The 21,970-nt window shown below is 45.5% G+C and overlaps 1 protein-coding gene across 4 annotated transcripts in view; it reads right to left on the bottom strand.

The window, feature by feature from the left end:
• Positions 1-21,970, bottom strand: part of POMT2 (protein O-mannosyltransferase 2) — a 37,573-nt gene that overhangs the window by 13,386 nt on the left and 2,217 nt on the right. For 2 of the 4 annotated variants that reach the window (XM_063948240.1, XM_063948241.1), the window contains exons 2-12: positions 18,078-18,162; positions 16,635-16,739; positions 15,996-16,104; positions 11,003-11,111; positions 10,769-10,928; positions 8,578-8,684; positions 8,396-8,478; positions 8,066-8,175; positions 7,917-7,983; positions 7,767-7,827; positions 31-109 (exon numbers count right to left, since the gene is read on the bottom strand). In XM_063948240.1, the coding sequence (XP_063804310.1) occupies positions 31-109; positions 7,767-7,827; positions 7,917-7,983; positions 8,066-8,175; positions 8,396-8,478; positions 8,578-8,684; positions 10,769-10,928; positions 11,003-11,111; positions 15,996-16,104; positions 16,635-16,739; positions 18,078-18,162 (1,075 nt within the window). Of the gene's footprint in view, positions 1-30; positions 110-7,766; positions 7,828-7,916; positions 7,984-8,065; positions 8,176-8,395; positions 8,479-8,577; positions 8,685-10,768; positions 10,929-11,002; positions 11,112-15,995; positions 16,105-16,634; positions 16,740-18,077; positions 18,180-21,584; positions 21,812-21,970 lie in introns of all 4 variants that reach the window. The other 2 variants (XM_063948243.1, XM_063948242.1) reach the window with 2 other exon arrangements.

The following is a 21,970-nucleotide window of genomic DNA, read 5'->3' as shown; positions in this document are numbered from 1 at the left end:
GACGCGGACAGTGCTTACCCAGTCACTTACCGTGCCGTATGCAGTCACCTGCAGGTGTTTCTTGGTGAGTGGCGCCTCCCGCTGGTGGCTGTGAAGGTTCCGGCCTGTCCTGGGAATAAGCAGGAAATACAGGAATTACAATCTGCCCAATAAATATGTCTACAACTCTCTCCCCTCTAACACAAGGACACAGGAGCCAGTGGGCTGCCATTACCATGGGCCTACATATACACACACTGAGCTACACACACAGAACATACACTAACTCTGAGCCACACGCCTAGTACATACACCAACACTGAGCTATACACACATTACATACACCAACACTGAGCTACACACACAGTACATACACCAACACTGAGCTACACACACACACACACACACACACACACTGAGCTACATGTAAATCATGTTGTGTATATGTATGTAATATATATATATATATATATATATATATATATATATAGTTTCCATTCAGCGCAGCAGAGGTCAGGGCAGCGGACGTAGCTGTTGGACAGTCCCGTCTCAGATCTCCGGCCCAGATAAATAAACACAACTCAGGAAGTAACGGTCCCTCCAGGAGTCATACAGAACAGTTCATCGCTACGCAATGAATTACGCGTTGCTTCAGAGACACGCTGGATTATTTGGACATGAGCTATAAAACGAAAAGTGCTTTATAAACACAAGAGGTCAGATAATGTTTTACACAGGATTTTTCCATCTCCAGAGTATAGGAGGCCAATGGCACGTGGGAGACAGGATGGAAAACTTTCCTTTACAAGCCGCTTCCTGGGGGATGAGCCGACTCTAATCTCATCTGTTTATGTAGAGAGAACGGTTGGAGGCCCAACGGGTCCGATAGCCCCAATAAACACTTCCATCTAAAGCTAGCATATTTATTTCATCATTTATCCCACGGGATTGTGTCACGTACTGTAGTTCTCACCACACACCCAGCCCTCAGCCTCTACAGCTGCACATCAGGAATGCAACTTGGGACGGATCGTCCACTGTCCACCATCTACTGCATGGGGCCCAAAAACCAAAACAGGCAAACAGATTTGTTTAACACACGTCATCGTAGAAAAACACATAGCGAGATAGAGAGGTCCACTTCATAGTGCAGCGGCTCCCAAACTGGAATGGTGGTCCAAAAACAAATCAAATAATTTTTGGTTCTTGTGATAAGCTAAACCAGAGCTGGTGACTGCCAGTCCTAACATATGCAATATGGATGAAATAAAACTTATTAATTTGTTCTTAAGTTTTCTGAATAAGAAACTTTCAGAGTCATAGTGGATAATCCACAATTCATCTATATAAATGAGGATTTTGATACTTACATATAAATCCCTTTTTCGAAAGGGCACAACTTTAAGACCGTGGGGGTGATGATGGTGGCTTACAGAGAGCTGGCACTTTAAACAATCCAAGAAGTGAAACAGGCTCCTCCCCCTCTATCCCCCATCAACCCTCAGTTATGAATTAGCCGAGAGGAGACTATACGAGGGAAGAGAGCACATAACAATCAAACAGAACAACAATGAAGACACAGAACAGCGACGGGCGGGCAACCAGTGTCCCCTATGGCTTCAGAAAATGGGATTTATCGGTAAGTACCAAAATATTCCTTTTTCTGTCAGCCACTAGGGGACACTGGCACAACTTCAAGACCGTGGGGACATCCCAAAGTTTCTCCCCCTGGGCGGGAGATCGTTGAGGAACTTGCAAAACAAGACAGCCACACCGTGAAGATGAAGCCGCAAAAGTATCAAACTTGTAGAACTTGGCAAATGTATGACTACTGGACCAAGTGGCTGATCTACAGAGTTGAGACGTGGTAGCCCCCCTACTAGCAGCCCAGGAAGAACCAACTGAGCGTGTAGAGTGTGCCGCAATGGATGATGGAGGTCGCCTAGATTGGTGTAGATAGGCTTGACGAATAGTCAACCAAATCCAGTGGGCCAAGGTCTGCTTAGTAGAAGGCCAACCTCACTGCTGAAGATCATAAAGCACGAATAAAGCATCAGTCTTTCGTAACGGTGCTGTCCGTTCCACGTTGATCTTCAATGTTCTCACTACATCCAGAGATGAAGGTGTCCCAGAGTCCTCCTGTAAGGACTGTACCACAATCGGCTGATTGATATGAAAAGCCGACACAACATTGGGAAGAAAGGAAGCATGTGTTCTTAACTCAGCCCTATCAGGATGAAAAATCAAGTAGAGACGTATACAAGACAAGGCACTTAATTCAGATACCCTTCAGGCTGAAGCTATGGCTAATAGAAAATCAGTCTTCCAAGTAAGGTAGTTTATATCTGCGTCTTCCAAGGGCTCAAAACAGGGTGACTGCAGATAATCCAGCACCAGATTCAAGTCCCAAGGAGCTGTTGGGGGAACAAATGGGGGTTGTACCCAAAGGACCCCTTGTAGGAAAGTTTGCACATCCGGTAGGAGCGCCAGGCGTCTCTGAAAGAAAATCGATAAGGCAGATACCTGAACTTTCAAGGATCCTAGACGAAGTATGGAATCTAAACCTGCCTGAAGAAAGAGCAAGAACTGTGAGAGACGAAAATAATCTGATTGAAACCCTTTTAGTTCACACGAAGAGATATAAGAACACCACATGCGATGATAATGGGCTGCTGTAATAGGTTTTCGTGCACGCAACATCGTGGGAATCACACATTACGGAATCCCTTTGCGTTTTAGGATGTCCGTCTCAAGAGCCATCCCATTAAACATAGTCGTGGTAAATCTGGATACACGAAGAGCCCTTTTTGGAGTAGATCCGTTCGCAGGGTTAGAGCCCAAGGATCGTCCGCTAGCAGAAGGCGCAGGTCTGAAAACCAAGCTCTCCGAGGCAAAGCTGGTGCTACCAAGATCACCGTGATTGACTTCCGTTTAATTCTCTTGAGAATTTGAGAAAACAGAGGAAACACGTATACTAAGACGTACGGCCAAATCACGGCCAGAGCATCTAGCTTCCACCTGAGGATCCCGTGTTCTGGAGATGTAACGAGGAAGCTGATGATTGAGACGGGACGCCATGAGAGCCACCCTCCGGACACCCCCAGCGCGGTGTCAGAGCGTCGGACACGTCCGGGTGAAGTGCCCATTCTCCAGGACGTAGATCCTGACAGCTGAGGTAGTCTGCTTCCCAAATGTCTACTCCTGGAATGAATACTTTTGAGAGGATTACAGCATTGAGTTCGGCCCACTGGAGAATGCGTTTCACCTCTTGCATCGCTTGGCGATTGCGAGTTCCTTCCTGCTTGTTTATGTACGCTACAGCAGAGCAGTCACGTTGTCCGACTGAACCTTTACCGCCTTGGATCGAAGAACTTTGGCAGCTTTTACAGCGCATGGTAGATCGCTCTCAGTTCCAACACATTTATTGGCAACAGTGATTCCTGTGGAGACCAATGGCCCTGAAGATGGATCGCCCCATCCCCTGAGGCTGGCATCCGTCGTTAGGAGCGTCCAGTCACATACACCGAACCGCCTGCCCGCAGTGAGATTGTGCAGTTGGAGCCACCAAAGAAGCAAAAGTCGCGTCTCTAGAGTCGGTCGAACTAACTGTTGAAGGTGTAGATATGACCCCGACCATTGATGTAACAGATACAGCTGGAAAAGATGTGAATGAAAACGGCTTAACTCCAGAATTTCGAAAGCTGCTACCATTTCCCCAAGCAAACAAATGCATAAATGGACAGATATCAGCCTTGGCTTGAGGACAGCTTGGACCAGTTTCTGTATACCCAGAGCATTGTCTTTAGGCAGAAAAACTTTCTGGACATTTGTGTCCAGGATCACACTGGGAAACTGGATACGCTGTGACGGCTGAAGGTTGGATTTCCGAAAATTGATTATCCATCCATGTTCCACTACCACATTGTATGTTAATAGAGCATGCTCCTGGAGGATGAGATCTGATGAAGCTTTGAGGAGGAGGTCGTCTAGTTATGGTATTATTGTGACTTCCAATGATCTGAGGTGAGCAATCATCACCGACATGACCTTGGTAAACACCCTGGGGCTGTAAACAGACCAAATGGGAAGGCTCTGAACTGAAAATGATCCTGTTGAATCGTGAACTTGAGGAAACGCTTGGTGTGGTTCCCATATCAGAACGTGGAGATATGCATCCTTGATGTCCAGAGAGATCGTAAATTCCTTGGGTTCCAGCCTCGAGATCACCGAGTTGAGCGACTCCATCTTGAACCGGTAATAAGACAGAAACTGATTTAACGATTTCAGATTCAGAATCGGTCGTACAGTACCGTCTGGTTTTGGTACTACGAAAAGATTGGAATAGTAACCCTTCTTTCGTTGAAGCAGTGGTACCAGCTTTAACACAGTCGATTCTACCAAGGACTGTATTGCACCTTGAAGGGCCAAACGTTTGTCCAGAAGTGGAAGACTAAAAAATGTATTTGGCGGCAAAAATTTTAAATCTAACTTGTACCCTTGGGAGATGATATTGCGGATCCACGTATTGTCTGATATCTTGAATCAGGCATCCTGAAAGTTTTGTCGAAGCCGAGCTCTTACAATACTTGGTGGGAGGGAAGACCGTCATGCCACGGTCTTTTCTGCAGGCTTTGGATCTTGACGACGAGCAGCGACTGGTTGCTTGCTGCGACCTCAACTTCGCAAGGGAGTGGCTCTTCCGCGTCCTCTAAAAGGCTGAGTGGACCGAAAGGAAATTCCATTATAAGAGCACTTAGGTGGGGGCAGAAGGGTTGGTAAAAAGGTAGATTTACCACCTGTAGCCTGAGAAATGAACAAGTCTAGTTCTTTTCCAAAAAGAATGTAACCTGTAAACGGAAGTGCTTCCGACGCTCTTTTTGACTCGGCGTCAACTTGCTATGACAGAAGCCAAAGAACTCTTCTGGCTGCAATAGTTGCTGCAAGATTCTCGAGTTAACTTGTCCGATATCTCTCCTAGGTATATAGCGGACTTATTAATATGTTCAGCTAGGATCAGAATCAGCTTTATTGGCCAGGAATACTAGCGTATACTAGGAATGTGTTTGGTTTGCTATACAACAGTCAAGTAGGTAACAGATAGCGGGGGGGCAAGTAAAGTCAGACAGATACGTATACCGTAGGGACACAAGTGAGTTACATGTACATCTAGTCAGTCAATATTCAGGAGTTCAGCAGGCGGACCGCTGAACTCCTTACACTACTTCTTCTAACGGAACTCCCTCTTGTAAGTACTTTATCAATTTAGTGGCCCAATGCTCCACTGCCTTGTTCACCCAGGAACTCACCAAGGTTGGTCTAAGTAAGACACCTGCGGCCAAATAGATGGACTTCAACATGGTGTCCAGCTTACGGTCAGACGGGTCTTTCAACGAAATTGCTCCCAGAACAGGTAATGCAGTCTTTTTTGGACAACCTGGATAGAGAGGAGTCCACTCGAGGTAACATCTCCCATTTATCCGTCATAGCTGATGGAAATGGATAAATACTTAGAAAACTGTTGTTAGGCATCTGAAACCGCTTGTCTGAGTATTTCCAAGCCTCCATCAGCTGATCATCCAGTTTCGTGGAAAAAGGGTAAGTGACCGATGAACGCGGCTTACTACCAAATAAAGCAATATATGATGAATCCGATGTCGTAGTCTCAGAAATGTTCAAAACTTTTAGCTAAAATGAGAGGTTCAACCCACTGAGAAGGTTCCTGTGGAACTTCTTTATCTGGGTTAGTAATTTCCTTAACCGTCTTTCGTAAAGCAGACACCTCATTATGTAATTGTGACATGGTTCCTGTGAGCGCTACCGCCCAGGGGGTAGAAAATTAGCGTCTTTGGACGGCTTAACTAACGTAACCTCTGAAGCACATGCTTCACACAGGGAGGAATCGTCCGTGTGCTTTTTTTTTTACACTTAGCACAGATAAATAGTTTATGTGATGCCTTATTAGCTGGTCCCTTGTCTGCCATTGTGACGGACAGAGCGGAGACACATACAATTCACGCCCGTACTCTCAATAAGAGAGAGAGAGAGAAAGAGAGAGAGAGAGAGAGTGTGTGTGAGTAGGATAGAGGACAGTTTGAAAACCTGCCAAATCGGTCCCCTACGCACAGGCGCCCATCTCAACCAGGACCCTAAGTGCCATTTTGAGTGGGTGTCTTATACAATTAAAATCAGACTTTGGATGCACCCAATTCACAAGGTGCTCCAGATGCTGTCTGCCTTCTAGTTAAATGCCCTGTGCCTTAGCCCCCAGATCCGCTGCTTACCGCGGATCCGCTCCACTAACCTCTGCTGTAAACTCCCTCTGTCCTGCACCGAGTGAGGTATGCTGTCTCGCTGCGTACTGTCAGCGCGGCAGTGCAGTGGAGACCTCACCGCGGCCACTCGCGCACAGTGCCCCACACATGGGGCTCACTCACCCACACTGCCGCGCTGTGTACTGTCAGCGCGGCAGCTACTCTGCACATGTGGCGGGATCTCGTTACTCACGCGAGATGCCCAGTGCAGTCCGGAGTCGGTACCCGCCACAGCCAGGGACAGCTCTGTCCCTGCCACGGTGTTTGGGCATCGATACCATGCGCTGCTGACTGTTCATATATTGCCCGCACATATCAGCCTGCTATCTTTTAGATAGCAGCGCCGATAATGACAGTGGCGCATATTGCCCCTGTCACTGGACATTCACCGCGGCTATAATATATGGGGGAGGGGGGGGGTGCGCTACAGCGCACATAAAGTGCACTGATACTGCTCCCCCCTTCATATCGAAAGTTCTTACATTTACCCCTAGAACACATGGAAGCTGTAAAGATAGCGGTTTTCATTGGTTTTAGAATCTGTGTTTTCACCTGTAAGTCGGGACCTCTTGCACACTTTGTGGAATGAATCCATCAATTGCTCATGACAAAGAATCTGCTCACAGAGGTGGGATGTACTCAGTAGTAGATAGGCCTGATAAAGTGCCAACTGAGTACATAAGATAAGAAGAAGCCGATTTGATTCCGCACTGGTTGTTAATGATTTAGGAATAATTAGTATAAACCAACATTTGTAAAGTAAAAGGGCATAAATCCCTACATTCCCACTGTTGGTGGTGCACCGAGAAGTCAGTAATTACTTACTGTATGCAAAGATCAAAGGGAAAAAAAGAGAAAGAAGACTCCTTTTTTTTTTTTTTACATTCTTAACAAGATATATCATATTGTTTTTTTCAAAAGAGTGCGTTAAAAATGGAGTCTTCCTTCTTTTTTTTCTTTGATCTTTGAGTAGATAAGATGTGGAGTTCTGGGTTGGTGACACTAGACACCGATCACCAATCTTATTCATACCAAACGGGTACACCCCACCGGGATGCGTTTAGAAGACAGGCGCCAGAATCCAGACATCAGTCGAAATGCCTACACCGGAATCCTGACAGCTGGCACCCTGGTTTTAAGTATGCTGGGGACTGTTAGGGTTAGACTGCAGGGAGCCAAAGCAAAGACAATAACCCCCCAATTCCCTCCTGAATCCTATATACAGATGGGTCCACGTTTATCTTAGCCTTTAATAGGTATAACTGAGCCAGGTCAGTCAGACTTAATCCCCTGCTGTAATGACTTAATCCCCTGATGTATTGTTCTCTGTATTGTATTGCAGCTGAAAACAATAGATGAAGTGTTTATGTTAATAAACCATGGTGTGCCTAGGCGCAGCAAAAAACTCAAGACAAAGGTGGACCCATATGTACAAAGGTACCCTCTTCAAAGTCGGAGCTTAAAAACGGAACTTACATTGTGTGCTCCAGACGGATAATGTCCCCGTGATGGACAAATTCAAGGGGTGCTTCTATGTCTGTAATGAAACAATAAAGGGCGTCAAGTGGTAACCACACAACTGCCACTCCAGCACATGGGCAACCCGCGGCCGCCCGTTTCCATTACCGTATTCAGAGTCGTGTTTCTTCACAGTCCACAGGTTGTTCTGATCTTTGTGAGAGTAAGTGGTGACCTGCAAAGGGGGGAGGAAGGGGGAACATGTCATTACTGGTCAGCGGTCAGGGGTCCAGGACTATACATATTACGGTACCAACCTGTTGCTGCTTCGCTCCCACGCCCTCTGGGTATAAGTGCCAGTGTGAGTGCAGGTAACCGCTCGCCGTTCGCACGCTCTTCAGGGTAATGACTGAGCCGTAGGCTAGGTCTGGGGAAGAGTGCAACTGATGATGCAGCATTCCAGTGACAGGTGTAACAGACAGAGACACAGACGAGAGAAGCAGAGAGACACACACACAATAAGACACATATACAATAGGAGACAGACAGAGCGGAGAACCAGGAACACAAACACTCCAGCCACAAGACCAGTATTTAATGACCCCCCTGGAGAAAGGTTCCGCCCTGGGACACGGGGCGATACTTACGTTCCGGCATGGATGCATTGTGTAGATTGTTTCCAATCAGGCGGGACTGGAAAGCGGAGCTGAAAAACCCGTCACCGGGCCCACTACAAGACAGAGACAGACAATTACACCGCAGAACGTCCCTGTTCGATCACATGACATACAGGTCAGAGGTGACATGGTCAGAGGGCCCATATATATACCTTTTATTAAGAATGGCGAAATGCACAGCAAAGATGAGTGAGTACAGGACTAGCGGCAGTAGGATGAGGCAGAGGACACGTGCGGCCAAGTGACGCAGGATGACTTCCTGTAAGAGAACACACACACAGCATGTGAGCGCTGTGTAATGGTGATGCCAGTCTCCTCTGATGCCTGGAGGAGTATAATTCAGTCTGATCTATGTGGGATATGTATGAGTTACACGGTGTATTTATTCACTACATAAGAATGGACATTCAGTAAAACGCACAACTGAACATAGCTATATCCATTACTATTAAACTTTGTAAATGAAGCGTAAAAATAATCATATACTGTATTATTACATTATATTTAATCGTTTTGTATCATATATAGCTTTGTTTTTCGTTTACTACAGTAGTTCGGGTGTTACTACACACCAGGGTCGCAGGAGGTCAGTAAAGCTTTAGTATGGTTAATAGAACACTGTGTAATTACAGTACGTATAACAAAATATAGTGTGCTGTACTTACAATGTACAATTATGCTCAGCTCATTATAATTAGATTAGCTGATGGCCGCCATCCAGTGGCAACGGGTAATAATTAGCTAGGGAATACTTCATAAAATCCCGGCTCCTCCACGGTCGAGTCTCATTATTATGCCCACCTCCTACATGTGACGTCGGCAGCACGTGAAGTAGTCACGTGACATGCACTGGCTCGGTGGGCATATAAGGTGTGTGATAGGCTGTCTGCACACATATCACTCATTGCTGGCTTGGTGGGTATATAAGATGTGGGATAGGCCGTCTGCACACATATCACTCGTTGCTGGCTTGGTGGGCATATAAGGTGTGCGATAGGCCGTCTGCACACATATCACTCGTTGCTGGCTTGGTGGGTATATAAGGTGTGCAATAGGCCGTCTGCACACATATAACTCGTTGCTGGCTCGGTGGGTATGTAAGGTATGTCATAGGCCGTCTGCACACATATCAGTCGCTGCTGGCTTGGTGGGTATATAAGGTGTGCGATAGGCCGTCTGCACACATATCACTCGTTGCTGGCTCGGTGGGTATGTAAGGTGTGTCATAGGCCGTCTGCACACATATCACTCGTTGCTGGCTCGGTGGGTATATAAGGTGTGCGATAGGCCGTCTGCACACATATCACTCGTTGCTATCATGGGTAAAAGGGGCGATTTATCAGAGTTGCAGAAAGGGATGATTATCGGCTTTTGGGCCAAGGGTGACAGTATCTCTGACACGGCGCAGTGTGTGACCTGTCCGCGTGCTGCTACGGTGAAGGTGTATCGTGACTGGACAAATGGCACCATTGCGAATAACAGACGTGGAAACTGCGGAGCACCACGTGCCATTGATGCGAGAGGTGAACGCCGGCTACTTACCATCAAAATGAACCTGGGGGCTAGCAGACGTGTATCCGTTGGCACTGACATTGTGGTTATTTTTCGTCATTTTGATGGGCTTGTAACTAGTATATATGTTAAAAATATATATATAAATAATAGAAGCTTATTCCTTATGTATTCCGGGACAATGGCTGCGATGTGCAAGTTTTACCTTGTGTCTCAGAGGGTTGCAGGAAAACATACATGTACAGTCTACCATAAATGTCAGCTATGTGCTCAGCAAAATCGCACTGAACTGAAAACTTCCGATTCTAAAGATTTTTTTAGGTTTTAATGTACTATAAATATATGTTGTAATTACTGATACATACAGCAATCTCTATTTTTCATGTAAACATTCATGACGCAACCGTCTATATACTAGTTGGTAAATCATCTAATGAGATGAGAAAAGGACAGTGTATAAATGCCACCTGCTGAGGATATTTGATGAAATCACCAAGTGGTGATGAAACGCGTTACTTTATATCTCATCCACTTTCTATGTGCTCTGAATTTGGCTGTTGAAGAGTTACAGCAATATCTTGGTAAAGCTCAGAACCGGAGCGGTGGGAATACATTTCACACCTCTTTCACAAATTATGAAAACACCTATTTCTATGAAAAATCTAGCATAACAAGTATCTGTGCTACTTTTTCTAAGTGCTGTGAACACCTAGAATCCCCAGCAACCTACTGGGTGGATTCTGGGTCAGTCTGCTGCGCATACATGGATTCTACGATGTTTTCCACCAGAGCAAACCAACGATTGTCCTAGAGCCCCCACATTATATTTACCAGTGTCAGACTGAGATCTCCCAACAGCTTCCACAGGTCCCGGACTGTGTTTAGACCAACGAAGAGAACGACGAAAAGGCCGACAAATTTCACTCCTATGGCTCCAGCCAAACTGACGCCGGTCAGTCCCAGCCACAACCACCAGGGGACGCTGAATGGCCTGAGATGAAATAACGAATGACAAGCTGGTAACTGCACAGTAACAGGTTTCCAGCCCAACCTCTGTCCACTCACCTGCTGGAACAGGAATGGAAGCGGACCATACTCAGCACGGCACCGATAATGAAGAATATCAGGATGGGGTCCAGCAGGATGTACTGGGATAGTGTGATGCAGCCAGTGTCTGGGGGTAAACAAACATCATAATGGTTAGAACAAAGCTACATGACCAATAGGAGACACCGTGTTTCAGAAGGAAGGTAAAGGGCAAGGAATGCGGGTGAGGTAAAGACGTATATGCCCAGAACTGAAGGTGGAAATTCTGCAGCCTCAGCAGATACATTGATCTATGTTAACGCTGCTGTCATCAAGACTCCAATACGGGCCCAAGACGCAATCAGTGACAGCATCACTAGTGTGTTATACATTTTAGTGAATAGCATTTATTAACCATCACTTGCAGATTGCATCCAAAGATTCTAAAGCTCTCATCCACAACTGTATCTCCCACCTTGACTTCTCCATCCTCACCTCTATGGTAAGACTCATGTCCCCTGTTTTGCTGCTACTCTGCCAATCCCGACACCAGAGTTTTCTGAAATCCACTGCACAGGAAACTGGTGATATTGCGGCACCAAAGAGTCATCTTCTACGCAATAAGTTCCAGCCGTGGTCTGGTGGGCCGGTTTCACAGAGCACATTGATTACTTTTACATAGTTCATAGTACACATTCTTTTAGGGATTTGGAATTCGTGAGAGCAGGTCCGGTGTCTACGCGAGAGAAGTTCCCATCTATTGTGCTACATCCATTTACATAGGACAACGGCAGGCAGGGTGACAGGGGAAAGATGATCTTAAACTTACATCTACCGAGGCCTAGAACGGTTGAACAGGCATTCTACACAAAAGATAGTTCCCACCCATTATACGCTTAATGCAAGTGTCCTACTGAGGAACCAGTCCAAAATGAATCTGGAGAAGAGATAACTAGTGTGCCGATGGTGGAATGAGGAAAGAAATGTTTTTCTTATCTATCATGGTGACAGACACCATAAACGTTAAAAAGCGTCTGTAATACTCTATCATCAATAGTTGCCTCCTTTTGAAGATAAAGAAAATTGGTAAGAAAAGAACAAACAAAATGTGCTAACAAGAGCCAATGGGAACCCTGGTATTTCTGGTTCCTGCTGTGACACCTCCTTTTCCTTGCCAAGAAGACACCATGGTTCAGGAAGAAGAAGTTTTGCATTTATGTGGAACCAGTATCTCAATGAAGACAGTGGGTGCGATACATCTAATAGTGGCATCTTGGCCACGCTTGGCCTACCCTGTATCCCACAAAAGCCACAATCAGTTTCTCTGAATAGACCTTCAGCTGGAGAAAATGCAAGGAGGCCACGCTTAACTATCTCCCGTATGCAGCAATGTCTCCTCATCATTAGGGGGGTTTGGACACAATACTGGGAATGAAATACCTTAGCTATAAATGCAGGTTCTGTCTGAAGGATAAGTATATAGTTGTTGACCTTCACAAATGGTTACCTGCAAGACGTGGCCTGTAGCTCATGTATATGTCTTGCCATCGTGACTGCCACCACAAAGTTGGACTTACAGGCTGACAGCTTCAGAGAAAGGTCTTGTGGAGCCAACAAAGAGGCAGTGGCTAATTCTGCGTTTGTGTGTTTATTACAACTTTAAGAAACCTTTTCTTTTTAAATAATTATTAAGGAATCTCCAGAAACAGCAGCACTGACAATTGCCGACACTGTTAGCAGGTTGACATTGCTAAGCCGTTGGAGCTCTGCCTTCTCCCTTCTGGTACATATCAGCCTGTGCCTTCAGATCAGTGCAGTTTTCAGCACTGGGAGACATCCTGAGTGAAGTTGCTTAAATGAAAATTTAAATTCATACCCCTTTCACACTGCCAATGCCGGATCCCACATGGGAATTGGAAACGGGTCCTTCCCGGGTGGGATCCGGCATTGGACGCTGCCACTGGCTTCCCTGACCCGGCAATATGCTGGGCGTGTTGCCATAGCGGCGGAGCTGGCAGCAAGGGTGGAGTTGGCGCTGGGAGATGAGATCAACTCCGTGCCGCCTCTCCCTGTTGTCGTGAATGGGTCCGGGTGCCCGTTTACGCTGCCATTGACCCGGTATTCAACCCAGGAATACCACTGCTTTATTCCCGGGTTGAATTGCCGGATCAGGCGACCCGGGATTTCGGCTATGCCCCTTTCACGCCGCACGCTGACCTGTGTCACCCCGGCAATATGCCAGGTCGATACCGGGTTATTTGTGCAGTATGAAAGGGGTATCAGAGACTCCACAAAGTTCAAACATAGCCAAATCCTGGTGAAACTACATCACCAATCCAAATTTGGTGGAGCTAGGTATAAAACTCTGCCGTGCATGAAGAACAAACAGACACACACTTGCTCGCTTATTATATAGCTATATATGTTGCTTTTATATATATATAAGACTTTTCTTTAGCCTGTACAACTGCCAAAGAGCAACTCTGTTTCTCCTTGGAATCAAACATCTCTTGCTTGATTCTTTCTTCTTTACTTTTATCTATACACTGTTTCTTATACAGAGGGTGTCATCTATACACTGTTTCTTATACAGAGGGTGTCATCTATACACTGTTTCTTATACAGAGGGTGTCATCTATACACTGTTTCTTATACAGAGGGTGTCATCTATACACTGTGTTTCTTATACAGAGGGTGTCATCTATACACTGTTTCTTATACAGAGGGTGTCATCTATACACTGTGTTTCTTATACAGAGGGTGTCATCTATACACTGTTTCTTATACAGAGGGTGTCATCTATACACTGTTTCTTATACAGTGGGTGTCATCTATACACTGTTCCTTATACAGAGGGTGTCATCTATACACTGTTTCTTATACAGAAGGTGTCATCTATACACTGTTTCTTATACAGAAGGTGTCATCTATACACTGTTTCTTATACAGAGGGTGTCATCTATACACTGTTTCTTATACAGAGGGTGTCATCTATACACTGTTTCTTATACAGAGGGTGTCATCTATACACTGTTCCTTATACAGAGGGTGTCATCTATACACTGTTCCTTATACAGAGGGTGTCATCTATACACTGTTTCTTATACAGTGGGTGTCATCTATACACTGTTCCTTATACAGAGGGTGTCATCTATACACTGTTTCTTATACAGAAGGTGTCATCTATACACTGTTTCTTATACAGTGGGTGTCATCTATACACTGTTTCTTATACAGAGGGTGTCATCTATACACTGTTTCTTATACAGAGGGTGTCATCTATACACTGTTTCTTATACAGAGGGTGTCATCTATACACTGTTTCTTATACAGAGGGTGTCATCTTTTAGCTGTCCAATCCCTTTCGAAAACTCGCGCCACCAAATCATCATCTGGGAGGGGCATGGGACATTGCAGCAATTAATTGCTGATGTATAGGGTCCGTAAAACACCTGCTAGGATTACAGCCCTGTCTAGCAGAAGGCACAATACAAAAAGATGGGTATTTGCCTCTGAAGAAGCTGGAGAAGAGAGAACCGCAAGAAAGGTCGGGAAGCAGTAGTTCGGGAACAGCCTCTGCAATGGCGAGACAAATCCCATACCAGGACCTTATAATTATTCTTTATAATCCTGGGAAATACGAGGACTGGGAGGCAATATGGAAATTCCACCTACATACTGGCGCAGTGATAGCTATCAGTAGCTGCCAAACGTTTAACGAGAACAGCTTGTTGATTTATCCATTTTTCAATGCTCCGATTAAATCTATTTGCAGTATTCACCATTTTTAGCAGATGTAATAAACACGTCAGTCTGGGTGGAAATTTTTGCAGGTTGGAACATATATGCCATGGCAGTTTACATACCACTCAGCTGTCTGAGCACAGATGTAGAAACGTTTAGCTATGATGGACAAAGGCTCCTAGGCAGTATTATTCTATTGCTGGGGAATCGGTTACTTACCCACGTGTGTGCACTGGCATTGGTGATGTAACAGTGAAAGGACTGATGTCTCTTTAAAAACGTAAAATATGCGACGTGACTTTGTAACCTACTTGCTGTGACATTGACTTTGATTCACATACACCAATCGGATCATTAACACAACTAATGGGCAACTTATTTCTAATTAAATGTACAAAAATACTGTTTTCTGGCTCTAAATGGTTACAATAGCAAAATATTGTTATCCTAGTATAAAGTGTTTGGTGCGCTTTGCATGTGTGTAACACATATGTACACAAATGCTTTAAAAAGGTAAATATAACTTGTTTATTAAGACTGGGGAAAGACATCATACAAAACCTATTTTGTTATATTTTACTTTTACATAATAAAAATGAGCATTCGGATCAGTACCGAAATTGACTTTGGAGTTTTTCCCACAACAATAATTTGGTACCAGAAGTGGGATGTCAGTGTCTTGAGCAGAGATCAGGGAATTTGCTGTGTGGGTCCTGCCTCACACATTGTCTTACAGGTTGTGAGAATGATTTATAGCACTATGAGTTGCTGGTACAGTGTGAAGTGAGGTTTCTTTGCGAAGGATTGGGAACTGGTACTCTGTGCGTGCGGACTCTGGACCCATGCATACGAGACTTCAACGCATGCGCAGAAGAAAATAAAAATGCTAAACTATCTTCAACATTGCGTCCGCCCCCAGAATCAGGTACAGTGTGAATGGAGGATTACTTAAGTTACAGAGGGTAACTTAACTTACAGAGTACGCTTTGGTTGAAAGTCTTTGAACCCTTAGTAATCTTTTCCGTGGTGTCTAGAGGAAGCTATAGGACTTGTTATGGCCCTAATTAGAGTGGGTGCTCTGCCTCTATTCCTCCAAATTCTAATGCCTCACTGAGTTACCCCGCTTCCCGGCCCACCAATTACTCAATAGAAGACAGATGGCGATGTACTTATGTAGAAGCTCCGGTGTGTCTTTGTAGAAAGACATATACTTTTAAAGGCACAAAACCAGGAAAGACATTAATAATGAAGCCTATAAATGGTAACCTGAGAATAGAGGTTTCCTTACCCAACAGAACCAGCAGAGATGCGAGCAGAGCCCCCGCTAGTGATTTGGACAGCTGGTGAACGATGAGGAACACAAACGGAGGGAGCCAGGAACCCAGGAAGGCGCAGAACTATAGCAGAGAGAAAACATGTTACTTAATGTTCTTACTCAGGCCTATTAAACACAACAGGGAGCTCTAACCAATGAGAGAGCAGGTCGTTATAAAGCCGGTCACTAGAGAAGGGTGGATTGGACACAGAACATGTGATCGGATAATGGTATATAGCGGACAAGACAAAGGCTAGTAGACAAAGGCATTGCTGTCGGAGCTTTTCACTGGAGCAAATGTATTTATTTTTCCATGACCGATATCTCCGTCGCAGTGGGTGGATCTAAAACCAGCCTTCATTCAATCAGAGCATCAGAACATTTACAGAGGAGCCTGCTCTCAGGGAGAGAGGGACAGTGATAATTAAGGCATGAGAGAGGAGGAACTAGTGAGAAGGAGGGGTGGGGGGTTGGGAGAAGAGAGAGAATATGCAGGACAGTATAAGAGCATCCTGACATGAGAACATTCACACGTTTACTCGTAGCGTTCATATGCCGGGTTTGGAGCGTGGCACTGATGAGCAGTGACACCCAGCATAGTACATATCTCACCCCTCTCATGCCCAGGTAGTAGTGGCTCTCATACTGCTGTCCAGGCTTTAGAAAGGAGAAGGATCCATTGTAGCCAGTGAGATGACCAGCAAATCCAATCAACATCTAGAGAGAATAATTCAGGACACAGATGTGTGTTACATTACGTAGCAGGAGAAAGAGCAGCAGTGGTGGTTATAACGGGTCGGGGCTGGGATGGGGGAATCGCAGCACAGAGTAAAGTTGGGTTCCTCCAGCATAAGGACGAGATGGATGATTACAGAGTTCTGCTCTCAGAGGCCCTCATTCCGAGTTGATCGCTCGCTAGCTACTTTTAGCAGCCGTGCAAACGCATTGTCACCGCCCATGGGGGAGTGTATTTTCACTTTGCAAGTGTGCGAACGCCTGTGCAGCCGAGCTCTACAAATACATTTTGTGCAAAACAAGACCAGCCCTGTAGTTACTTATCCTGTGCGATGAATCTAGCGACGAAGGTCCCGGAATTGACGTCAGACACCCACCCTGCAAATACCTGGACACGCCTATGTTTTCCCAACCATTCCCAGAAAACGGTCAGTTGACACCCATAAAACGCCCTCTTCCTGTCAATCTCCTTGCGATCGGCTGTGCGAATGGATTCTTCGCTAGAACCATTGCATAGCAACAATGCTCTTTGTACCTGTACGATGCGCGTGCGCATTGCGGTACATACACATGCACAGTTTTGCAGTTTTTTTACCTGATCGCTGTGCTGCGAAAATCGTCAGCGAGCGATCAACTCGGAATGACCCCCAGAGTGTTTACTGCAAACAGTGATCTAAACAACTGCACTAGCTCCATTCACTACAGAAAACGCTCAATGGATAAGACAAGGACTACAGTAATGGGATGTGTCCCCCTGGCCACAGGCTCGGAGTGCAGAGTGTCACTGTATGCAGGTGACTAATTTGCAATGATCTATTAACTGCACAGCGACACAATGAAAGCAAGACTCTGAGAGGTTTAATGGCTGCACTAACTCACAATATCCGTGTATTGCCCTGTCAGAGATGGACATGTTTGTTATTATGTGCAGCGGAGAGGAACACTGATAAATAACGCTCAGTGTTCATTACAGTACCCTGCACCTTTCAAACCCTGTGCAGTTCCTTTTTCCTGCCTGGGGTGTTGAAATCTGCTTTGGTGCTTCTAGCACAATCTGTATCTCAGTGTTGAGATATAGAGCAGACTGTGCTACAAACACCACAGCAGAGAGCAACACCCCAGGCAGGAAAGAGGAACTGCACAGGGTTTGAAAGGTGCAGGGTGCTAGAATGAACACTAGTGTGACATTAGTGTTGCAGGAATTATACTACTGGAAGCAGTTATTTTATGGCTATCGCTTATAGAATGGATGATTTACAGACACGGATTACGGTCATACATGGAGGAGAGCATTATTCCGGAGAAACCTCATTATCTTACCTTTCCTAACGGAGGGTGAACATCAAAGAAAAACGTCCTGTTTATGTAATAGCTTCCCATCTTTCCAAAATGAGTCTCATCCCAGCTGCAAGAGAATGTATACTGTAGACCACAGATATATCAACAAATAATAGGGATAGGTTCTATTATCTAGTTCAAACACAGAAAAGAGGCATCAGGTATAAAAGTGGATTTATAAATGACAATGGAATGGCAACAAAATAAATCAGTTATATATGGTAGGCTCTACCAGATAACGCCCCCTCCTCCCTCTCCTCTACTAGATGACAACCCCTCCTCTAAAAGTCGCCTCCTCCCTTTCCTCTAACAGATTATATTCCCCATCCTTGACCAGATGACAATCCCTCCCTTCTCACTCTCTTCTACCAGATGCCACCTCTCTATCCTTTACCAGGTTACAGCCGCCTACTCTCCCTCGCCTCTACCAGATTACAGGTGCCTCCTCTCTCTCCTCTACCGGATTACAGCCACCTCCTCCCTCGCCTCTACCATATTACAGACCCTCCTCTCTCTCCACTACCAGATAATAGCCCCCTCATCCCTCTACTCTACCAGATTATAGCCCCACCTCCTCCCTCTCCCCTACCCGATTATAGCTCCACCCCCTCTTTCTCCTATACCAGATTATAGCTCCCCTCTTCCCTTTCCTCTACCGGATAATAGCTGTACCCTCACTCGCCTTTACCAGATTACAGACCCTCCTCTCTCTCCTCTACCAGATAATAGCCCCCTCATCCCTCTCCTCTACCAGATTATAGCACACGCCTCCCTCTCTACCAGATTATAGCCCCACCTCCTCCCTCTCCTCTACCTGATTATAGCTCCCCTCTTCCCTTTCCTCTACCGGATAATAGCGGTACCCTCACTCGCCTTTACCAGTTTACAGCAACCTCCTCCCTTGCCTCTACCAGATTACAGCCCACTCCTCCACCAGATTACAACTACCACCTCCCTCGCCTCTACCAGATTATAGCCCCCCTCCTTCCTCACCTCTATCAAATTACAGCCGCCCCTTCCCTCTCTTCTACCAAAGTACAGCACCCTCCTCCCTTTCATCTACCAGATTACAGCCACCTCCTTCCTCTCCTCTACCATATTACAGCCACCTCCTTCCTCTCCTCTACCAGATTACAGCCACCTCCTTCCTCTCCTCTACCAGATTACAGCCACCTCCTTCCTCTCCTCTACCAGATTACAGCCACCTCCTTCCTCTCCTCTACCAGATTACAGCCACCTCCTTCCTCTCCTCTACCAGATTACAGCCACCTCCTTCCTCTCCTCTACCATATTATAGCCCCTCATTTCCATTTTCTCTACCATATTACAGCCACCTCCTTCCTCTCCTCTACCAGATTACAGCCACCTCCTTCCTCTCCTCTACCAGATTACAGCCACCTCCTTCCTCTCCTCTACCAGATTACAGCCACCTCCTTCCTCTCCTCTACCAGATTACAGCCACCTCCTTCCTCTCCTCTACCAGATTACAGCCACCTCCTTCCTCTCCTCTACCATATTATAGCCCCTCATTTCCATTTTCTCTACCATATTACAGCCACCTCCTCCCTCTTCTCTACCACATTACAGATGCACCCTCCCTCTCCTCTACTTGATTATAGCTGCCCCCTCCCTCTCCTATACCTGATTACAGCTGCCTCCTCCCTCATCTCTACCAGACTACAGCCCCTCCTCCCTCTTTTCTACCAGATTATAGCCCCCCTCCTACGTTGTCTCTACCATATTACACTACCCTCCTCCCTCAGATTACAGCCACCTTCTTCCTCTACTCCACCAGATTACAGCTGCTTCCTCACTCTCTTCTACCAGATTACAGCTTTACTCCCTCGCTTTTACCAGACTACAGCCCCCCTTCCTCGCCTATACCACATTATAGCACCCTTGCTCCCTCTCGTCTACAAGATTAAAGCCCCCTCTTCTTCCTTTTCTCTACCAGATTACAGCTCACTCCTCCCACTCTTCTACCAGATTACAGCCACTCCTCCCTCTCCTCTACCAGATTACAGCCCACTCCTCCCTCTCCTCTACCAGATTACAGCCACTCCTCCCTCTCCTCTACCAGATTACAGCCCACTCCTCCCTCTCCTCTACCAGATTACAGCCCACTCCTCCCTCTCTTCTACTAGATTACAGCCACTCCCTCCCTACAGGGAAGTAAGGTGATTGAGGGAGTTATCAGCAAAGGGTGGAACCTGTCTCCATTAGTGATGGCAGGGCCATTCCATGTGACAGAATGGGACACTTACAGTAGGTACATTTTCAAAATTAAGTCCCATTGAATAAGGGTTAATAATGCATTGAAAACTTTCTTTTATCATAAATTAGTTAAATCTTAAACTGATTCTAGTAAAATAAAAGTTTATAAAAACCTTCAAGTGTTCCTTGAAAACTCACCTCATCAGGCTAGTTTATCACATTCCAGAACCACTCACTCACCCTTCATAAGATTTCCTATCCGATTATATCCCCACTGTACAGTCCGCACATATCCTCCACATATTTTCTCTTTCTTCACTTTCCCTTCTTTCTGACCCTGATTCATCATTGCTGTGATGTGATATCAGGCAGCCCAACTAGAACCTTTGCAATCCGGTGGGCAACTATGCAATACATAGCATCTATCCTTGTGTTTCAATGCCTATTTCCCCATAGATTGTAAGCTTGCAAGCAGGGCCTTCCTACCTCTGTTTGTTATTACCCAGTTTTGTTTTATCATTGTGTACAATTGTAAAGCACAACGGAATTTGCTGCGCTATAAAAGAAACTGTTAACAATAATTGTTGCAAAAAATGTTTACAAAGACAGAACAGAACTCAGACAAAACACAAAATCCTTCCAAGGTAACGTAACGGGTGTGGATCATTAGAGCGACAGTGTCTAGGTCAACCACTGTAGGTCGACAGTCACTAGGTCGACAGAGTTGGAAGGTCAACAGGGTTTCTAGGTCGACAGGTCGACATGAGGGTTTTTTTTTGTGTGTGTGTGCAGTTTTCTTCGTAGAGTGACCGGGAACCCCAATTAGTGCACCGTGTCCCCTCGCATGGCGAGCGAACTTCGGGCAGTTTACCGTTCCAATCGTAGTCCACGTGGATCGTTAAGTATGAAAAAGTTCAAAAAAATTAAAAAAAATGTGAAAAACTCACGTCAACCTTTTGACCTGTCGACCTAGAAACCTTGTCGACCTAGTGACTGTCGACCTAGACAGTGTCGATCTTCAGACCGGATCCCAACGTAACATTAAAGTTCTGTGAAATGAGACCAGGCTGGGCTCCAATTTTTACTGTGCAGGGTAAGCAGACCTAATGGTTTAATAATATATTCAGATAAATATTTTTGCATTTGTTCTTTGTACACTAAAAGCCCCAATTGATTAGGTGACGGAAAGGGACATGTGAAACGGGTGTTTTATTATTTTAGAATTATATTTTATAGTACAGTAATTGTTATTTTTTTTTTTTACACCAAATTTACCTTAAACGAGCAGTGATTTTTTTAAATGTATTTTTCCAGTTTGGTTTCACTTTATATGGAGAGGCCCGGCACGTCTAGCAGGAGTAGAGCCGCTGAAGAGATGAACGGCTATGAGTGAGAGGAATTCTGGGCTAAATGGCCACTACGTAGGTGAAGGCTGTCAATGAAGTTCTTGAGAAGAGGGCTGCGAGAACGAAAGGAGGGCCCTGTTCCTAGGAGCTTACAATCTAGGAAGAGGGGAGACAGACAGACAGATGACATGAGGCCAGATGGGGACCTGGGGGCAGGAGGTAGGCAAGGAAGAGGTGACTGAGGCAAGAGGGTTTGGGTGAGTGACCTAGTGACAAGGTTATGTGGTGGAAGGGTACACTTTGATGGACAGGTGG

The sequence above is a fragment of the Pseudophryne corroboree genome, chromosome 12 (genome assembly GCF_028390025.1).
Source record: "Pseudophryne corroboree isolate aPseCor3 chromosome 12, aPseCor3.hap2, whole genome shotgun sequence".
NCBI classification, from domain to species: domain Eukaryota; kingdom Metazoa; phylum Chordata; class Amphibia; order Anura; family Myobatrachidae; genus Pseudophryne; species Pseudophryne corroboree.
This window is presented reverse-complemented; position numbering and strand designations above follow the sequence as displayed.